The sequence below is a fragment of the Leucopleurus acutus genome, assembly GCF_964270905.1.
Source record: "Leucopleurus acutus genome assembly, chromosome: 19".
NCBI classification, from domain to species: Eukaryota; Metazoa; Chordata; class Mammalia; order Artiodactyla; family Delphinidae; genus Leucopleurus; species Leucopleurus acutus.
In genome coordinates this window covers 33,305,642-33,325,593 of record NC_139161.1, presented here as the reverse complement: position 1 = coordinate 33,325,593, position 19,952 = coordinate 33,305,642, and the positions used below count along the sequence as shown (strand labels likewise).

Genomic DNA, 19,952 nt, shown 5'->3' with positions numbered 1-19,952 from the left:
GAAACGTAGGTTCCAATGCTGGTGTCTCCACAGAATAGCTGAATGACCTTGGCATGTTTACTAAACCTCTCTGGGCTTTAATTTCTACGTATAGAATGGAAAGAATATTAGCCCTTCATAGAGTTCCTGCCCAGAATGAATGAGCTTATGTATATAAAGAGCCTATCATAACACCTGACCCAAAGTAGACACTTTCAGCCAAGGTTAGGCCTCTTCACTCGCTCCTAACATTTTGATGAGGGTTTCCTCTCAGCTCTTAGCTGCGTTCAGATAGGATGCCAAATAAGTAATGTCTGCATAAGCAAGCGTCCACTATATGTCTTTCTTGGAACTATTTAGATTTTTGTTTTTTCATCCTCTCACTACCCCAACCAAACTTTTGAGCCTGGCTAGCCTGTGTTAGCTTTTGGGTAGGAGTAGTTCATTTACCATGTGAATGGTAATTTGGAGGCAAGAAATAACAAGTAATGAACTCAGTTCATTGCCTCTGTCACCTTTGCTTAAAAAGAACAGTGACTGAGATTCCTCTTCCAGAACATTGGAGGAGATGCCGGTCTGTGTACATATACGCAATGTATGAGATTGACACCTGTCACTGTCTTCCCGGAAACTGAATTGTTAAATCTGATGGAAGCCAAGCGTCGGGCAAAGGAATAACTGTCAGTGCTGTCCCAAGAATGCCTAGACAAAGACGGTCTTCATTGAATATTCCTATCCACCCACATGTCCATTGCACACCCATTAATACTGTGTAGTCATCTACTTACCTTCTGACACAAGAGAAGAAAGGATTTTATCTCGTGTAAACAAACATAATCAAAATATTGGCATTGCTAGAGCCAGTGTCTCATAGAACTAACAAACATATACATCTATATATGTGTATGTACCAATATGTGTATGCACATATGCAAATAGGCAGGGCTTACTCACTTGCTATATAAATACCAGTGCATTCAAGGGAAAACTTTCTTATTTTCTCCTTAGAGAGAGAGTTGCAGCATTCTTAAATTCAATGACAAAATGCCAGTTATCTTGATAGCGCTGTAATGAAATTATCTGGTAAACCTGACCATTTTACCACCCAACTTCCTATCTTCCCTTTGCAGTTATATACTATTACAGATTTATAATAGTCTTTTGATATGATTCCACTTTAAAAGTTCATATACTTTATATGTATGTTATATAATTTAACAGAATTATTATGAGTTATGTTTGAGAGTAAAAATGAACTTAATATTACAAACTAGACATAACTGCTACGTTGCTTTCATTGAACTCTTTTTTCCTATTGAAGGTTTCAGATTCACTGTGATCACTGGCCATGATTTCATGTATTAATTCTCTATTGCTGCTTAATAAATTTCCCCAAAATTTTGCAGCCTTAAACAATAAACATTTATTTTCTTACCCAAGTTGCAGAGGGTCAAGAACCCGATGTGGTTTCGCTGGATCATTCTGACTCTCTCTCGATGTGGGTTTCTCATAAAGTTGCAATCAAGCTCTTAGCCAGGTCTGGGAATTGAAGAGTAGTTTAATGGGGCTGGAATATTTGTTCCAGGCTCACATGTGAGGCTTCAGTTCCTCACCATAAGTGGACCTTTCTCCATCCATAGGGCCATAGGGCTGCACAAACATGGCAGCTGGCTTCCCCCACAGCAAGGGACAAGAGAAAAAGTGAAAGCAAGAGAAACACCAAGATAAAACCTGTAGTGTCTTTTATAACCAATCTCAGAAGTGATTGACATACCTTCTGCCATATGCTACTGGTCACACAGAGCACCCTGGTACAGTGTAGGAGGCAACTATACAAGAGTGTGCATGCCAGAAGGTAAGGACCACTGGGAGCTATCTTAGAGGATGCCTATGACACGGCTGTTTCACAATGTACTATATATAATATATTAATCAATAATTAAATTATTATATATATATATATAATCTATACATCTCTATAAATGATACAAAAATCTCAATATCATATACTTGCTTCAAACATTATATTATACTATTGGTGATTTTTCAAGTAGGTATACTCATTGGTTTTTTATTTTGTTTGTTTTTTTAAACACCTTTATTGGAGTATAATTGCTTTACAATGGTGTGTTAGATTCTGCTTTATAAAAATGTGAATCAGTTATATATATACATATATATGTCCCCATATCTCTTCCCTCTTGCGTCTCCCTCCCTCCCACCCTCCCACCCTCCCTATCCCATCCCTCTAGGTGGTCACATAGCACCGAGCTGATCTCCCTGTGCTATGCGGCTGCTTCCCACTAGCTATCTATTTTACATTTCGTAGTGTATATATGTCCATGCCACTCTCTCACTTTGTCCCAGCTTACCCTTCCTGTTCCCCATATCCTCAAGTCCATTCTCTAGTAGGTCTGTGTCTTTATTCCCGTCTTGCCCCTAGGTTCTTCATGACCTTTTTTTTTTTTTTTAGATTACATATATATGTGTTAGCATACAGTATTTGTTTTGCCCTTTCTTAATTACTTCACTCTGTATGACACACTCTAGATCCATCCACCTCACTACAAATAACTCAATTTCTTTTCTTTTTATGGCTGAGTAATATTCCATTGTACATATGTGCCACATCTTCTTTATCCATTTATCTGTTGATGGACACTTAGGTTGCTTCCACGTCCTGCCTATTGTAAATAGAGCTGCAATGAATATTTTGGTATGTCACTGCTTTTGAATTATGGTTCTCTCAGGGTATATGCCCAATAGTGGGATTGCTGGGTCATATGGTAGTTCTATTTTTAGTTTTTTAAGGAACCTCCATACTGTTCTCCATAGTGGCTGTATCAATTTACATTGCCACCAACAGTGCAAGAGGGTTCCGTTTTCTCCACACCCTCTCCAGCATTTATTGTTTCTAGATTTTTTGATGATGGCCATTCTGACTGGTGTGAGATGATATCTCATTGTAGTTTTGATTTGCATTTCTCTAATGATTAAAGACGTTGAGCATTCTTTCATGTGTTTGTTGGCAATCTGTATATCTTCTTTGGAGAAATGTCTATTTAAGTCTTCTGCCCATTTTTGGATTGGGTTGTTTGTTTTTTTGACATTAAGCTGCATGAGCTGCTTGTAAATTTTGGACATTAATCCTTTGTCAGTTGCTTCATTTGTAAATATTTTCTCCCATTCTGGGGGTTGTCTTTTAATCTTGTTTATGATTTCCTTTGCTGTGCAAAAGCTTTTAAGTTTCATTAGGTCCCGTTTTTTTATTTTTGTTTTTATTTCCATTTCTCTAGGAGGTGGGTAAATAAGCATCTTGCTGTGATTTATGTCATAGAGTGTTCTGCCTATGTTTTCTTCTAAGAGTTTGATAGTGCCTGGCCTTACATTTAGGTCTTTAATCCATTTTGAGTTTATTTTTGTGTATGGTGTTAGGGAGTGTTCTAATTTCATTCTTTTACATGTAACTGTCCAGTTTTCCCAGCACCACTTATTGAAGAGGCTGTCTTTTCTCCACTGTATATTCTTGCCTCCTTTATCAAAGATAAAGTGACCATATGTGCATGGGTTTATCTCTGGGCTTTCTATCCTGTTCCATTGATCTATATTTCTGTTTTTGTGCCAGTAGCATACTGTCTTGATTACTGTCATTTTGTAGTATAGTCTGATGTCCCGGAACCTGATTCCTCCAGCTCCGGTTTTCTTTCTCAAGATTGCTTTGGCTATTCGGGGTCTTTTGTGTTTCCATACATATTGTGAAATTTTTTGTTCGAGTTCTGTGAAAAATGCCAGTGGTAGTTTGATAGGGATTGCATTGAATCTGTAGATTCCATTGGGTAGTATAGTCATTTTCACAATGTTGATTCTCCCACTCCAAGAACATGGTATATCTCTTCATCTATTTGTATCATCTTTAATGTCTTTCATCAGTATCTTATAAATTTCTGCATACAGGTCTTTTGTCTCCTTAGGTAGGTTTATTCCTAGATATTTTATTCTTTTGTTGCAATGGTAAATGGGAGTGTTTTCTTAATTTCACTTTCAGATTTTTCAACATTAGTGTATAGGAATGCAAAAGATTTCTGTGCATTAACTTTGTATCCTGCTACTTTACCAAATTCATTGATTAGCTCTAGTAGTTTTCCGGTAACATCTTGAGGATTCTCTACGTATACTATCATGACATCTGCAAACAGTGACAGCTTTACTTCTTCTTTTCCAATTTGGATTCCTTTTATTTATTTTTCTTCTCTGATTGCTCTGGCTAAAACTTCCAAAACTATGTTGAATAATAGTGGTGATAGTGGGCAACCTTTTCTTGTTCCTGATCTTAGTGGAAATGGTTTCAATTTTTCATCATTGAGGACGATGTTGGCTGTGGGTTTGTCATATATGGCCTTTATTAGGTTGAGGAAAGTTCCCTCTATGCCTGCTTTCCGGAGGGTTTTTAATCATAAATCCGTGTTGAATTTTGTCGAGCACTTTCTCTGCATCTATTGAGATGATCATATGTTTTTTCTCCTTCAATTTGTTAATATGGTGTATCACATTGATTGATTTGCATATATTGAAGAATCCTTGCATTCATAGGATAAACCCCACTTGATCATGGTGTGTGATCCTTTTAATGTGCTGTTGGATTCTGTTTGGTAGTATTTTGTTGAGGATTTTTGCATCTATGTTCATCAGTGATATTGGCCTCTAGTTTTCTCTCTTTGTGACATCTTTGTCTGGTTTTGGTATCAGGGTGATGGTGGCCTCGTAGAATGAGGTTGGGAGTGTTCCTCCCTCTGCGATATTTTGGAAGAGTTTGAGAAGGATAGGCATTAGCTCTTCTCTAAATGTTTGATACAATTCGCCTGTGAAGCCATCTGGTCCTGGGCTTTTGTTTGTTGGAAGATTTTTTATCACAGTTTCAATTTCAGTGCTTGTGATTGGTCTGTTCATATTTTCTATTTCTTCCTGGTTCAGTCTCGGAAGGTTGTGCATTTCTAACAATTTGTCCATTTCTTCCAGGTTGTCCATTTTATTGGCATACAGTTGCTTGTAGGAATCTTTCATGATCCTTTATATTTCTGTAGTGTCAGTTGATACTTCTCCTTTTTCATTTCTAATTCTATTTATTTGAGTCTTCTCCCTTTTTTTGTTGATGACTCTGGCTAATGGTTTATCAATTTTGTTTATCTTCTCAAAGAACCAGCTTTTAGTTTTATTAATCTTTGCTATCATTTCCTTCATCTCTTTTTCATTTATTTCTGATCTGATCTTTATGATTTCTTTCCTTCTACTAACTTTGGGGTTTTTTTGTTCTTCTTTCTCTACTTGCTTTAGGTATAAGGTTAGGTTGTTTGAGATGTTTCTTGTTTCTTAAGGTAGGATTGTATTGCTATAAACTTCCTCTTAGAACTGCTTTTGCTGTATCCCATAGGTTTTGGGTCGTTGTGTTTTCATTGTCATTTGTTTCTAGGTATTTTTTGATTTCCTCTTTGATTTCTTCAGTTATCTCTAGGTTATTATTTTTTCCTGTAATTGATATCTAGTCTCATAGCGTTGTGGTCGGAAAAGATACTTGATATGATTTCAATTTTCTTAAATTTGCCAAGGCTTGATTTGTGACCCAAAATATGATCTATCCTGGAGAATGATCCATGAGCACTTGAGAAGAAAGTGTATTCTGTTGGTTTTGGATGGAATGTCCTATAAATTTCAATTAAGTTCATCTTGATTAATGTATCATTTAAAGCTTGTTTCCTTATTTATTTTCATTTTGGATGATCTGTCCATTGGTGAAAGTGGGGTGTTAACGTCCCCTACTATGATTGTGTTACTGTCGATTTCCCCTTTTATGGCTGTTAGTATTTGCCTTATGTATTGAGGTGCTCCTATGTTGGGTGCATAAATATTTACAATTGTTATATCTTCTTCTTGGATCGATCCCTTTATCATTATGTGGTGTGTTTCTTTGTCTGTTCTAACAGTCTTTATTTTAAAGTCAATTTTGTCTGATATGAGAATTGCTACTCCAGCTTTCTTTTGATTTCCATTTGCATGGAATATCTTTTTCCATCCCCTCACTTTCAGTCTGTATGTCTCCCTAGGTCTGAAGTGGGTCTCTTGTAGACAGTATATATATGGGTTTTGTTTTTTTATCCATTCAGCCAGTCTGTGTCTTTCGGTTGGAGCATTTAATCCATTTACATTTAAGGGAATTATCGATATGTATGTTCCTATTACCATTTTCTTAATTGTTTTGGGTTTCTTACTGTAGGTCTTTTCCTCCTCTTGTGTTTCCTGCCTAGAGAAGGTCCTTTAGCATTTCTTGTAAAGCTGGTTTGGTGGTGCTGAATTCTCTCAGCTTTTGCTTGTCTGTAAAGGTTTTAATTTCTCCATCAAATCTGAATGAAATCCTTGCTGGGTAGAGTAATCTTGGTTGTAGTTTATTCCCCTTTGTCACTTTAAATATGTCCTGCCACTCCCTTCTGACTTGCAGAGTTTCTGCTGAAAGATCAGCTGTTAACCTTATGGGGATTCCCTTGTGTGTTATTTGTCGTTTTTCCCTTGCTGCCTTTAATATTTTTTCTTTGTATTTAATTTTTGATAGTTTGATTAATATGTGTCTTGGTATATTTCTCCTTGGATTTATCCTGTATGGGACTCTCCATGCTTCCTGGACTTGATTAACTATTTCCTTTCCCATATTAGGGAAGTTTTCAACTATAATCTCTTCAAATATTTTCTCAGTCCCTTTCTTTTTCTCTTTTTCTTCTGGGATCCCTATAATTCGAATGTTGATGCGTTTAATGTTGTCCCAGAGGTCTCTGAGACTGTCCTCAATCCTTTTCATTCTTTTTCTTTACTCTGCTCTGCAGTAGTTATTTCGACCATTTTATCTTCCAGGTCACTTATCCATTCTTTTGCCTCAGTAATTCTGCTATTGATCCCTTCTAGAGAATTTTTAATTTCATTTATTGTGTTGTTCATCACTTTTTGTTTGCTCTTTAGTTCTTCTAGGTCCTTATTAAACGTTTCTTGTATTTTCTCCACTCTATTTCCAAGATTTTGGATATTTTTTACTGTCATTATTCTGAAATCTTTTTCAGGTAGACAGCCTATTTCCTCTTCATTTGTTAGGTCTGGGGGTTTGTGCCTTGCTTCTTCATCTGCTGTGTGTTTCTCTGGCTTCTCATGTTGCTTAACTTACTGTGTTTGAGGTCTCCTTTTTGCAGGCTGCAGGTTCGTAGTTCCCATTGTTTTTGGTGTCTGCCCCCAGTGACTACAGTTGGTTCAGTGGGTTGTGTAGGCTTCCTGGTGGAGGGGACTAGTGCCTGTGTTCTGGTGAATGAGGCTGGATCTTGTCTTTCTGGTGGGCTGGTCCACATCTGGTGATGTGTTTTGGGAGGTCTGGACCTTATGATTTTAGGCAGCCTCTCCGCTAATGGACGGGTTTGTGTTCCTGTCTTGCTAGTTGTTTGGCATAGAGTGTCCAGCACTGTAGCTTGCTGATCGTTGAGTGGAGCTGGGTCTTGGTGTTGAGATGGAGATCTCTGGGAGATTTTCGCCATTTGATATTACGTGGAGCTGGGAGGTCTCTTCTGGACCAATGTGCTGAACTTGGCTCTCCCACCTCAGAGGCACAGCCCTGATGCCTGGCTGGAGCACCAAGAGCCTGTCATTCACACGGCTCAGAATAAAAGTGAGAAAAGAAAGAAAGAAGAAGATAAAACAAAATAAATTAAAATAAAACAAAGTTATTAAAATAATTTTTTTTTAATTTTTTAATAAAAGAAAAAAGAAAGAAAGAAGAGAGCAACCAAACTGGAAAACAAATCCACCAATTATAACAAGTGCTAAAAACTATACTAAAAAAAGAGAAAAAAAAAAAAGGAAAGACAGAGCCCTGGGTCAAATGGTAAAAGCAAAGCTACACAGACAAAATCACACACAGAACCATACACATACACACTCACAAAAAGAGAAAAAGGGAAAAATATATATATATATATCATTGCTCCCAGAGTCCACCTCCTCAATTTGGGATGACTCGTTGTCTATTCATGTATTCCACAGATGCAGGTACATCAAGTTGATTGTGGAGCTTTAATCCACTGCTTCTGAGGCTGCTGGGAGAAATTTCCCTTTCTCTTCTTTGTTCACAGAGCTCCCGGGGTTCAGCTTTGGATTTGGCCCCACCTCTGCTTGTAGGTCACCTGAGGGCATGTGTTCTTCACTCAGACAGGACGGGGTTAAAGGAGCAGCTGATTTGGGGGCTCTGGCTCACTCAGGCCGCGGTGAGGGAGGGGTGAGGATGCGGGGCGAGCCTGTGGCGGCAGAGGCCAGCATGACGTTGCACCGGCCTGAGGCACACTGTGTGTTCTCCCATGGGAGTTGTCCCTGGTTCACTGGACCCTGGCAGTGGTGGGCTGCACAGGCTCCCCGGAAGGGAGGTGTGGATAGTGACCTGTGCTTGCACACAGGCTTCTTGACGGCGGCAGCAGCAGCCTTAGCGTCTCATGCCCGTCTCTGGGGTCCGCGCTGATAGCCGTGGCTCGCGCCCGTCTCTGGAGCTCCTTTAAGCTGCACTCTTAATCCCCTCTCCTCGCATACCAGGAAACAAAGAGGGAAGAAAAAGTCTCTTGCCTCTTCGGCAGCTCCAGACATTTTCCCGGACTCCCTCCCGGCTGTGGTGCACTAGCCCCCTTTAGGCTGTGTTCACGCCGCCAACCCCAGTCCTCTCCCTGTGCTCCGACCGAAGCCCGAGCCTCAGCTCCCAGCCCCACCCGTCCTAGCGGGAGAGCAAACAAGCCTCTCAGGCTTGTGAGTGCCGGTTGGCACCGGGCCTCTGTGCGGGAATCTCTCCACTCTGCCCTCCGCACCCCTGTGGCTGCGCTCTCCTCCATGGCTCCGAAGCTTCCCCGCTCCGCCACCGCAGTCTCCGCCCGCGAAGGGGCTTCCTAGTGTGTGGAAACCTTTCCTCCTTCACAGCTCCCTCTCACTGGTGCAGGTCCCGTCCCTATTCTTTTGTCTCTGTTTATTCTGTTTTCTTTTGCCCTACCCAGGTACGTGGGGAGTTTCTTGCCTTTTGGGAGGTCTGAGGTCTTCTGCTCATGTTCAGTAGGTGTTCTGTAGGAGTTGTTCCACATGTAGGTGTATTTCTGATATATTTGTGGGGAGGAAGGTGATCTCCACATCTTACTCTTCCACCATCATGAAGCCATCTACTCATTGGTTTTTAAAAGTTACTCTCACCTGGCTTATAATTCCTTTGTGTTGATACACCTTTATATCACATTCTGAAATCTGAGATCGCACACCTTGTATTATAAAATCTGTTCTCCATTACATAGGAAGTATTATACTTACATTACAAATGCATACCAGTAAAACCTAGGGAGCCTGTGATTTCTGAATAAAACAGAAGTTTCTGTCTAGAGCAGAGAGGGCAAATAGATTTCAACTCACTTTCTCAAGTGTTGTTTGTGAAGAATTCTGAGGCTATATTCAACCTCACTGATATGTCTTTTTTTTTTTTTTTTTTGTCTGCGTTGGGTCTTCGTTGCTGCACACGGACTTTTCTCTAGTTGCAGTGAGCGAGGGCTATTCTTCCTTGTGGTGCATGGGTTTCTCATTGCGGTGGCTTCTCTTGTTGCGGCGCGAAGCAGCTGGGCCCGTGAGCCATGGCCACTGAGCCTGCGCGTCCGGAGCCTGTGCTCCGCAATGGGAGGGGCCACAACAGTGAGAGGCCCGCGTACCGCAAAAAAAAAAAAAAAAAAAAAAGGAAAACACAAAAGGAAAAAGTTGAGATTGTTTTTCTTACCTCCAACCTTATTTTGCACGTAGAGTCCATGTTAGGTAATTCTAATGTGATTACAAATTAAGGAGACTGGGGAAGGGAGGGTGGAGAGGGAGGGATGGTTTCTGGATAGGAAATAAAAAGCTACTACTTTTAACTTTTCCTAAATCCTTAGCAGATGATTTTAGCTCCACTTTAGTAGGTACTGTCAGGAGCCCTCCCTCTTAAGACCTCGTTAATTTGGCTGCTTTAATTAATTTTAGATGAGTTAAGAAATAGCCATGGACAGACTACTGAAGTCTAGGGCTCACTTGATGAGATGTCAGGGCAATTTCTATGTACCTAACTTCAGCGTAGATAAGGCAAATGGGGGTAAGCTCCTCACTGCCTTTGCATGTATGGCAATCCTGAGCATTTCATTCTTAATGAGACTATAATGAAGAAATCAACAGAGGACTTGAAGGAAGAAGTATGGAGCTTATTAAAATATTTTGTTCCCAAACACTTCTAGCTATGATTAAATTGTAAGGTATTAAAACCACTAGTCTGGATGTACCCATCTATGTGATAACTGGTTTAGAATATCCAGTAACTAGTACAGTGCCTGGTATGTGTAGGGACTGAATAAGTATTTATCAAATGAGTGAATATGGTCATTGAGGAAGCAGTTGGTAGGGAAAAAAATATGGGCTTTAGTATCAGACAGACCTGGTTTCTAATGTTTACACCACCACTTTTGAGTGTGACCTTGGTATAATTAGTAGTATTTCTATTGTCTATAACCCCTTTTCTCATCAAAAAACTAGGATAGTAGTTTATATCTCCCAGGCTTGTTTTGAGAATTGAACAAAATAACTCACCTGGCACAAGGTGAGTGCCTAATAAATGTTCATGCCCCTTCCCTTCCCTTATATTATTCTACTGCTATTTGCCAGTGGAGGAGCTTTATACAACAGCATTTGCACAGCTGCAAATAGAAACCAGCAACCAAAACCTACACTTATACCTCTCCCCAGCCAGTCAGCAGCCCTGTGACAGGAGCAAAGAGGCTGCAGGGCTCAGGAGCCTGAGACAGCCTGCTCTGGATCTTCTATAAATATCTACAAAGGGGTGTAGCCATATGAAACTCTGTATGAGCAACTGTCATCTAAACAGAAGGCCAGCCAGCTGACCGATGTTACTCAGAATGGCAAAGCCCACTGAAATGAATAAAATATCCAGATCTAGACAGCCAACATCAAGCTCTTTTTTCCCCTATTTAACCAATAACAGGTATAACTGAGGCAGGAAGCATGTTTTTTAGTATTTTGGAGGGATAATATAAGAAAATCCTTTGGGATTGTGTAAAGTACTTTGGAAATTCATCACCTTTCTAGGGTTATACTTTTATTTAGCCAGATATGGCATCTTCTCTGCCTCCAAGACCCTTTATTTAAATTTCTCAACAAATACTAACTTTTTTGTCACTTCCCTTCCAAATTTGGTTGCTGGATTAGTCTGCTAGGGCTTCCATGACAAAATACCACAGACTGGGTGGCTTAAACTGGGTGAGAAATTTATTTTTCTCACACTTCTGGAGGACAGAAGGCCAAGATCAAGATGCCATCAGGATTGGTTTCTTGTGAGGCCCCTCTTCCTGGGATGTAGACAACTACCTCCTCACATGGCCTCTTCTCTGTGTGCATGGAGAGAAAGATCTGATGTGTCTTCCTCTTCTTACAAGGACACCAGTCCCATTGGACCAGGGCCTCACCCTCATGATCTCATCTAACCCTAATTACCTCCACAAAGGCCCCATCCTCCAAACACAGCCACATTAGGGTTTAGGACTGCAACATAGAATTGGGGGGTGGGGACACAATTCATTCCGTAACAGTTGCTTCTTCCTTAAATTACTTTCCATAGATCTCTAGCACCTTTTTCTTCAGTCGGTTATCTCCAGTACAATGTATTATAGCATATAATCTTTCTTCCTGTACATTTGCCAAGTTTCAGGCAAATTGCAAGAATTAATACAAACCAGTGCCCCTTCCCTCAAGCTCTAGGCTTTAGTGCGAGAAATAGCTGAGGGGCAAGGGAGTGTGGTAAGTAGAATAATGGCTCCCTGATAATATCTATGAGCTAATCCCCAAAATCTTTGAATATGTTAGGTTCCATGGTAAAGGGGCATTAAGGTTGCAGGTGGAATTAAGGTTGCTAATCAGCTGACCTTAAAATAGGGAGATTATCCTGGATTATGCATGTGGGTCCAGTCTAATCACATGAGTCCTCAGCAGTAGAAGAGGGAGCCAGAAGGAAAGAGTCAGAAAGAGATATGACAATGGAAGCAGGGTCAGAGATATGTTGTGTTGCTGACTTGGAAGATGGAGGCCACAAGCCATGGAATGTGGGTGGCCTTTAAAAGCTGGAAAAGCAAGGAAACGGATTCTCCCCTAGAGCCTCCAGAACGAAATTTTGCCTTGCCAACCTCTTGATTTGAGCCAGTGAGAACCGTGGCGGACTTCTGAGCTACAGGACAGTTAGCCAGTAAATTAGCATTGTTTTAAGCCACTACATTCGTGGTCATTTGTTACTGCACCAAGAGAAAACTAATACAGGAAGTTAGAAGTGGAGGAGAGAGAGTGATGCTTATGATGGACCTAGAATGTGTCAGGCATAAAACTAGGGGATTTATATGTTTTCTCTCTTAACACTATCGAGGAAGGTCTTACATGTTTTCTAGATTGGGAAACAGACTCAGAGTTTAAGTAACTTTCCCAGAGACATACAAGTAACCCAGTTAGTGCCTGGGCAATACGGAATTTCAGACCAGGTCCGTGAAGCTGATACAAAAAGATAGTGACCATGGTCTGCATCTAAGCCTGAGATCTACTATTGTGTGACCTTGGATAGGGCACTGGGACTCTCTTAGCCTCAATTTCTTCAATTGCCACATGATGTGAAAAGTTTAAGACTGCTGGAGAAGCAGGTGTCACACAAATAATTTTTACTCATACTGAATAAAGGTTTTATGAATTTTATGATAAATTATTTAAAAATGCTTTAGAGATAGAATCTATGATCATTGAATTAATCAGTCAATACATCTTTAATTATTTCATCTTGTAAAGCTCTTTCCAGGTGGTCTCTTTTCAGGTGGTCTCATTTAATCACCTCTTTTCAGGTGGTCTCATTTAATCTAACCTAAAGCCTCCATATATATTGTTGTTGAAACCAACCCATATAATAGAGCCTCAGAGAGGAATATAACATAATGGTAAAATTCCCAGAAGTCAGATTTGGATCCAGATGCTGGCTCTAACATTTATCAGTTTTATGACCTGGAGTAAGTTATTTCACCTCTCTCAGTGTTAGCTTCCTCATATATAAAATGAGGATAATAAATATAACTGTCTCTCCTTTAAAATATAAATATATATAATATAAATATATAAAATATAAACATAATATAAATATGTAAATTAGGATATATAATATTTACAAAATATAAGTATAAAATAAGGTTCTAACAAACAGTTAAGCCCATTTATTCACAAGTCCAAGGTGGCACCATTAGAAGCAATCAGTATGTAAAGTTCATGAGAGAACTGTAAAGGTTGATGGCATATATGGTTTTTATCCCATAATTTTTTACTGTAATTGAAGGTTTCTGTGTTATAGCACTCACTCTCAAGTGGCTTTTGCACTTAGCATTATGGAGTCAATAATACTGACAAAATACCTCAAGAGTTTAAAGATGATCTCATGTGGAACCCCTCCAAGTCCCCAGTTTTGTGATGCTCAGTTTTCTAATATCATATGTATATTTATAGCTTTATATTTTTAGTGTAATCAGCTTAACTTTGATAGAAAAATAATATTAGGATAAGTATAAAATAAGTTGAAGTTGTATGTTTCAAATAATTTTAGGGTTTTTTTTAAGATTTCAAATTTGGCAATTAAAAAAATACATTTAGTTAGATGTTTATTAAACTTATTTTATTGTATAAATTAAATGAAAGCCTTATAACTTGTATTACAATTCTTACCATTTTAATAAGAACATTAAAATTTTAAACATCTTCTACATTTCATGCACTTCTACTCATTAAGTGGGAATTTAATATGGAAACTTTGGCAATGGTCTTGCAAACTTGCTTCTAATTAAATTTAGTTTCCATTAATCTATATTCTGACAGTCTTTTGATTACTAACATATTTCAAGTAGCCTGAAAATACATATTTATTGCCTGCTTTTTGTATTTTAGAAAGACAAGCTCTTTGGTTTGTAAAAAGTTGTACATATATTTAATGGGAAAGTAATAGTCATGGCTTCATCTTGAAATACTCTCTTGAAGTCATTTAGAGTAACACTAGCTGCTGTTACAAACCCTGCTTTTCAGTGGCTTAACACTCACACACTAGTCAGTGCGGGAATCCCTGGTCGATGGGTGGCTTTTCTTTTCTTTGGGTAGTGATTTTGAGACCCCAGCTCCTTCCAGTTCATGGCTCTGCCATCCCCTAGGGCCTCTGAGTTCTCTGCGTTCAGTTATGGATGAGGCGTGAGAACAGAGAAGGCATTCCAGCGCTGTTCTTGAAAACCCCTGGTCCACAAGACGTAAACATCAACTCTCTCCCCTTCCACTGGTGGGAATTAGTTACATGCTCACATAAGGATGTAGGGGGAGCTGAGAAATGTAGTCTCTGCCTGGGAGCAGCCTCCTGATAACAACTCCACAGTGTGGAATGGAGAACATAAATTTTGGTGGACACTGCCAAAGGGGGTATATGAGAATGTACAAATACACCAACTACAGAATTTTATAAAATTGCTTATTATTATCTAATAGTCCAGTGTCTAGGCACCAGTGTCAGTAGGACATGTTCTTAGAGGTCTTCTGAAGTTTTTTATTCTATCACAATCCAAAACAGCATCAATTTTTAAAAGTTACCCAAAGCTATAGTCTGAGACCATAGAAACATTTTCTTTTTTTGAAAAATGTATCACCTTTGGACTTGGTATGTTTTTGCCTCTGTACAATAATTGACAGCAATCTAAGCCTGTGTATATTACTTCAAAAACTATAATTCATATTTTTTCAGGACTTTTCAGCGTTCATTTTTTACAAGTCTAGTGATATAATTTTTTTCCAATATTATGCATAAGTAATATATTACTGTAGCTTTAGATTCTTGTAACATAATGTACTATCCAGGCCTAAAGATTTTTTAATTAATTGGATTATTTAATTGCAAAATATATCTGATATGTTTTTTATAGAGAATGCCATAAATATAGAATAGAAATAAAATTTGTCTTCAAGAATGTAAAGATTTGAATGGGATCCTGCTAATGTTTGATCAGAGCCTCACTGGATTTCCAAATGCCTAATTACAAAATTCTCAAAGTATTCTGTGATATTTACAGAATTCATTAATGGGAAATACTCATTTTGATTTTAGGAGTATATTTCCAAAGTTATGTAAGAGGGAACTCTTTATATATCTGTGGAAATAAACTGCTTGCAATTTTCTCTTAAACATGTTTTGGAATGGATACTTTCTATTACTAATCTGTAGTCATTCTCATAACCAGTGTCTGACAAGATTACATGCTGCCTCACCAAGGTTTGGTGACTTTTTTATAGTTTTATTGACATGGTTCACTTTCTGTTCTTCCCTTCTGATTTGTTTTCAATTGGGAATATTTCTTATTAAATCTTTTATTTTCATTACTACTTGAAGTTTATGGCCAGTTGTAAAATTTTTCAGTGATTCCAAGTACTGATACCAGAAACATTTTGGATTAACATATTTATTTGTCTTTATTTTCTGGCTCATATGAATATTATATACATAAGATTACCCTGCTCTCTGTAAAAAAAGGACACTGTAAGTTAATTACTTTGGCTTATTATTCTGCAGCTTTATCTTAAATAGATAATATATGCAATCTTGCTAAATTCACAATAACATATAAATAGTATCATTTACAATGGAAGATTAACAAAAGAACCTCTTTCTTCATCACAGACTATTATAAGAATGAATCTCTACAAAACGAGTGTTCTTTTTGTCTTTAAACCACTTTTCTCTTAACTGGCTGTCCTAAATTTTCATTTAGGAAGAAAGCATTTTGCATGCTAGGAGGTAAGAAACATAAGGAAGGTAATTATAATGGAATTTAAATAATTCACTTACATTTCTTTGGCAATAAAATAAAGCATGTTATCTTAGGGTTTATTTTTTTATAAGCGCTAAAATATGTCTTTCAAATTACTAATATTATAAAAGAAACCACACAACACTGTCATCTCCCCAGCTCAAATATTACTGTTTTCCAACAGCAGTTTTGGCAGTCATTCAGAGGCAAGTAGTATTAGGCTTTTTAGATTTTCAAATATATCTGAACTGCTGTTGATTGCTCCCCAAATCAGGTCAGATACACTCTCTGCAGGAACATTTCCCAGAGGTACTGTATGTTCAAATGGAAGATTTTCATGTTTCACAGTCAGCCTCATTTATTTTCCAGACCTCTAAATTTTTCATACTAAGTAGCAGCATCTCACTTTGTGAACAATGGGGTCTTTATTAATTAAACAGAGTCAACAGGGTTGATTTATTCTCTCTCTTCTCAGTTGAATTACCAAGCACACAAATCAGAGAGGAAATATTTCTCATAGTAGAATGTTCTCCAAGCCAGTAAATCTGGGATTATCTCATCATACCGATTATGTCAAAGCTCTTTAGTCACCATGCTCACCAGGACATAAAATTGAATCGTATACACACAAATGGCCCCGTTCCAGCATCACAGGAAGAATTCCAAGTTTTACTTACAATATTCAGAAAGCCCTAATTATTAACAAAAAACAAAGAAACAGCCATGATCATTATTGAATATCTACTCTTCACCAGGCACTTTACATGCATTACCTGTGTTTTAGAAGCATTGGTTCTGGATGTGTTTTTTTTTTTTCTAGTGATTGGCTATTGTATTTGCATGTTTGGCGCTAAGGTGTGTGTTTTTCAATTGTGTACAGAGAAGTGTATTATGAACATAAGATTAACCAATTAATATTTTATGGTATTATTTTGTATTTGGAGAAAGATCAGATGTTGATTTGTTGATTAAAAAGTGCCAAATGAAGTTTACTGTAAAGGATGACTTTCTGGCAGAACTTTCTAATATTCATCGTTCAGAGTCTATAACTACATTTTCTTCTTAAACATTTTACTTTTGCTTATTTTATATTATCAATTCAGTGGAATGTCCATATATGGGCAGTTATAATATTTCAAACATGAGAATTTTTTTTAAGTCACATAAGAAAGTGTGTACCCAACCTTACCCCTCAGGTAATTAATTGTGCCTGTTTTTCTTCCTTTCCAGCCTCCCCAGTTAAGGAGCATTGTAGGCGAGGAAGGATTTATAATAATCTAAATTAAAGTCTCTTCTTTGGACTAACATATTATAAATGTGCTGATAAACAGTAAAGTAAATATACTAAGATATCCCATCAAGCTTTTTCCTTTCAGTTTTAAACAGGTACGTTGTATGGGACAATGTGTCCTCATTTCCCCTTGCAGTGGTATTCTAGCCCTCTGTGTTACACTCACTGGTAATTCTTTAAAACCACTTTCAATTTAGGCAGCTTTCCAGCTTTACAAAAGCCTTGAAATGAAGTTAACCTGTGCAGAATCAAATGCTTTGTAAGTTTAGCCTCCATAATAAGAAATCGCACTAAACCATTTTAAAGAGGTAATAGTAACATGGATTACTGTCAAGAGAATAACTATTCTTTGTATCACTTAACCACACTCTGAGGTTTTGAAACTATGAAGATACCTGGGCCTTGCCACCTCTACCTCCATCTTAAACAACCTAAGTGCATTTACTCTATCGTGAAACTATAAGTGATCTTCTTCCATGGAAAGCTGCATTTTCAATATTTAAACAGAAGAGTGGAACAATTTGTTTTAGGGGATAGGGATAGAATTTAGAATATAGGACTGAAAACAAACCAAATCTAGTAATAACAGTGAAACTGACCATTGGTACTAAGTGCAACATTTCAGTTATTGTCATCAACAGGCACTAAAGTAAGTGCCTCTTTGTGACAGATCCCAAATTGTGCTCAAAGGCACACTCGTCCCATGCATGCTAATAGGGCGTGTTAGTTTGAGTAATATTATAAACTCTTGGAGAGTCGTAAGACACATTAGTATATTTAGGGCTCTGGGAAATCCTACAGTAAAAAAAACCTACTTAACTATGTTTGAACTAGTGTATCTCAAAGTTATTTGACCATAGAATTCTCTTCTTCACATAATATGTATTAAAAACCCTTACAACACACTTCAGAAATGTTATTCTGTAATATTTTAGGCAGTAGGAGATACTTTGAGATCCACAATCTTATTTGATCCTCATAAGTGCCAGCCCTCAGATGGACTTGATCTAAGACATGATGCTTCTCTGAGGTTGAGTTTGGGTAGGATGGGGGCAGGGGACTCTGATCTAGGATGGATAGGGCAGCAAGGTAAGCCAGGGCTAGAACAAGGATCCAAGGAGAAGGAATAAGTCATCCTATTCCAGAAGCTGTCCGTCCAGGACTCAGGAGCTGGGCAGATAGTGGTGGATTTAGGCGAGTCATCCAGCTGAAGGCTGGGAGTTGGATACTAGGTCTAAAAAACACCATGCATCAGGTAGGGGCACAAGCAGTGATGTTTCACCACTTCTTGAACATGCCCCATATGTTTGTATGTCCTTCCTTAACTCTGCTTGTGTTCTTCCCCGAAACGCCTAGTTACTTGTTCTGAGAATATGTTTGGTACCATAGACTCAGAGATAAGAAACAGCTCCTGCCCTAAAGGAGCTTTGTATGCAGTACAGAGGCCTAAAAATAAACAGGCATTTGTAATATGGTATAAGAGATAAGGCCATGGGCACAGATTGGAGGAATCTAGAGGGAGATTTGGTTCTTTAGAATTAGTTTGAGTTAGCTGAATAAACAAGACGGGAAGGGGGAAGATTGTAGCAGAGAAGAAAGTATTGTTGAGGCAGGTAAGAAACAAGGTATTTCGTACTATGGAATATGTATTTGATCCAGAAGGCATTAGTTGGCACTGAATTTTTAGCAGGTGAGCAGCAGTGTATGATCTGTCATTTAGGAAGATCTCTTGGCTGGAGTGGAGGATGAATTAAAAAACTAGAACAGAGGCAAAGAGACAAGCTGTTTCAGTGACCCAGGCCATAGCATTGGAAAAGGAGAAAGGAAAAGATTCCAGAGATGTTACAGAAAGACAATCACAGGACTTGCTGATGGATAAAGAGTGAGGAGTCAAAGATGACACAGTCTCCTGCATTCTTTTGTTTTTGGTTTTGTTTTTTACCAAAGAATAAAGAAAAAAAATGGGTTTTGTTGAACCTAAAAACGTATCTAAGACTTTTAAAAACTATTGGATCCAGTTCCAACTGCTTCCTAATTCAGGAGACTGCAGTAGGGTGGAAGCAGTGTCGCTGGGATCACTGCTTGCATGGTGGGTAGAATTACAGTCTTTCAGATTGTAATTGTATCCCTTTTTCTTCCTAAGTCACGTAACACAGACTACATCCTGGATGCATCCCGTGATGAGCGCACTGACCCTGTCCTGCTCAGAGGAGAATGAAGAGGATTGCTCCAGAGAACTTCCTGACCAGAAGAATTGATGGTTTTCTGTGGGAAGCTGCCGTCCATGGTCTTCTGGCATCTCCGTCGACGTGGAGGACTCTGACACGCGACATCTAAAATAGGAGTAAACCACACACTATTTAGTGAAGTGAAATGGAGATTGGATTTAAGCTATTTTTGTAAAACTTTTTGATATAACTGTATACATTTACAAAATTAATTGCCACTACAGTAGTTCTTTAGGAATAATCTAGTCCTGTGTTTGAAATCATATGTAATTAGATTTTATAATATATATAATTTTTCATATGTAATTTTATAGTTAGTTCTTTATAGAATATCAGACACAGTGGTTTTTACAATTAAGACACATTGAAAATTACGTGAACATAGTGAAACACTTCATTTATTTGGTAATTCACTAACCTCTTATATGTGTACCTTAGGAAAGTGATTTAAGCAAGCTTTTCCACAGGCCACTGGATATATAGCTTACATCTTTATGATGCTTTCTAATTTACAAAATGCTT

The 19,952-nt window shown here is 38.2% G+C and overlaps 1 protein-coding gene across 2 annotated transcripts in view; it reads left to right on the top strand.

Moving 5' to 3' along the window:
* Nucleotides 1–19,737, top strand: part of STXBP4 (syntaxin binding protein 4) — a 180,548-nt gene extending 160,811 nt beyond the window's left edge. For both annotated transcript variants that reach the window (XM_082861201.1, XM_082861200.1), the window contains one exon: nt 19,346–19,737. In XM_082861201.1, coding sequence (XP_082717327.1) covers nt 19,346–19,460 — 115 coding nt within the window. In that variant the 3' untranslated portion in view covers nt 19,461–19,737. The remainder of the gene's footprint in view (nt 1–19,345) is intronic.
* Nucleotides 19,738–19,952: the final 215 nt, after the last annotated feature.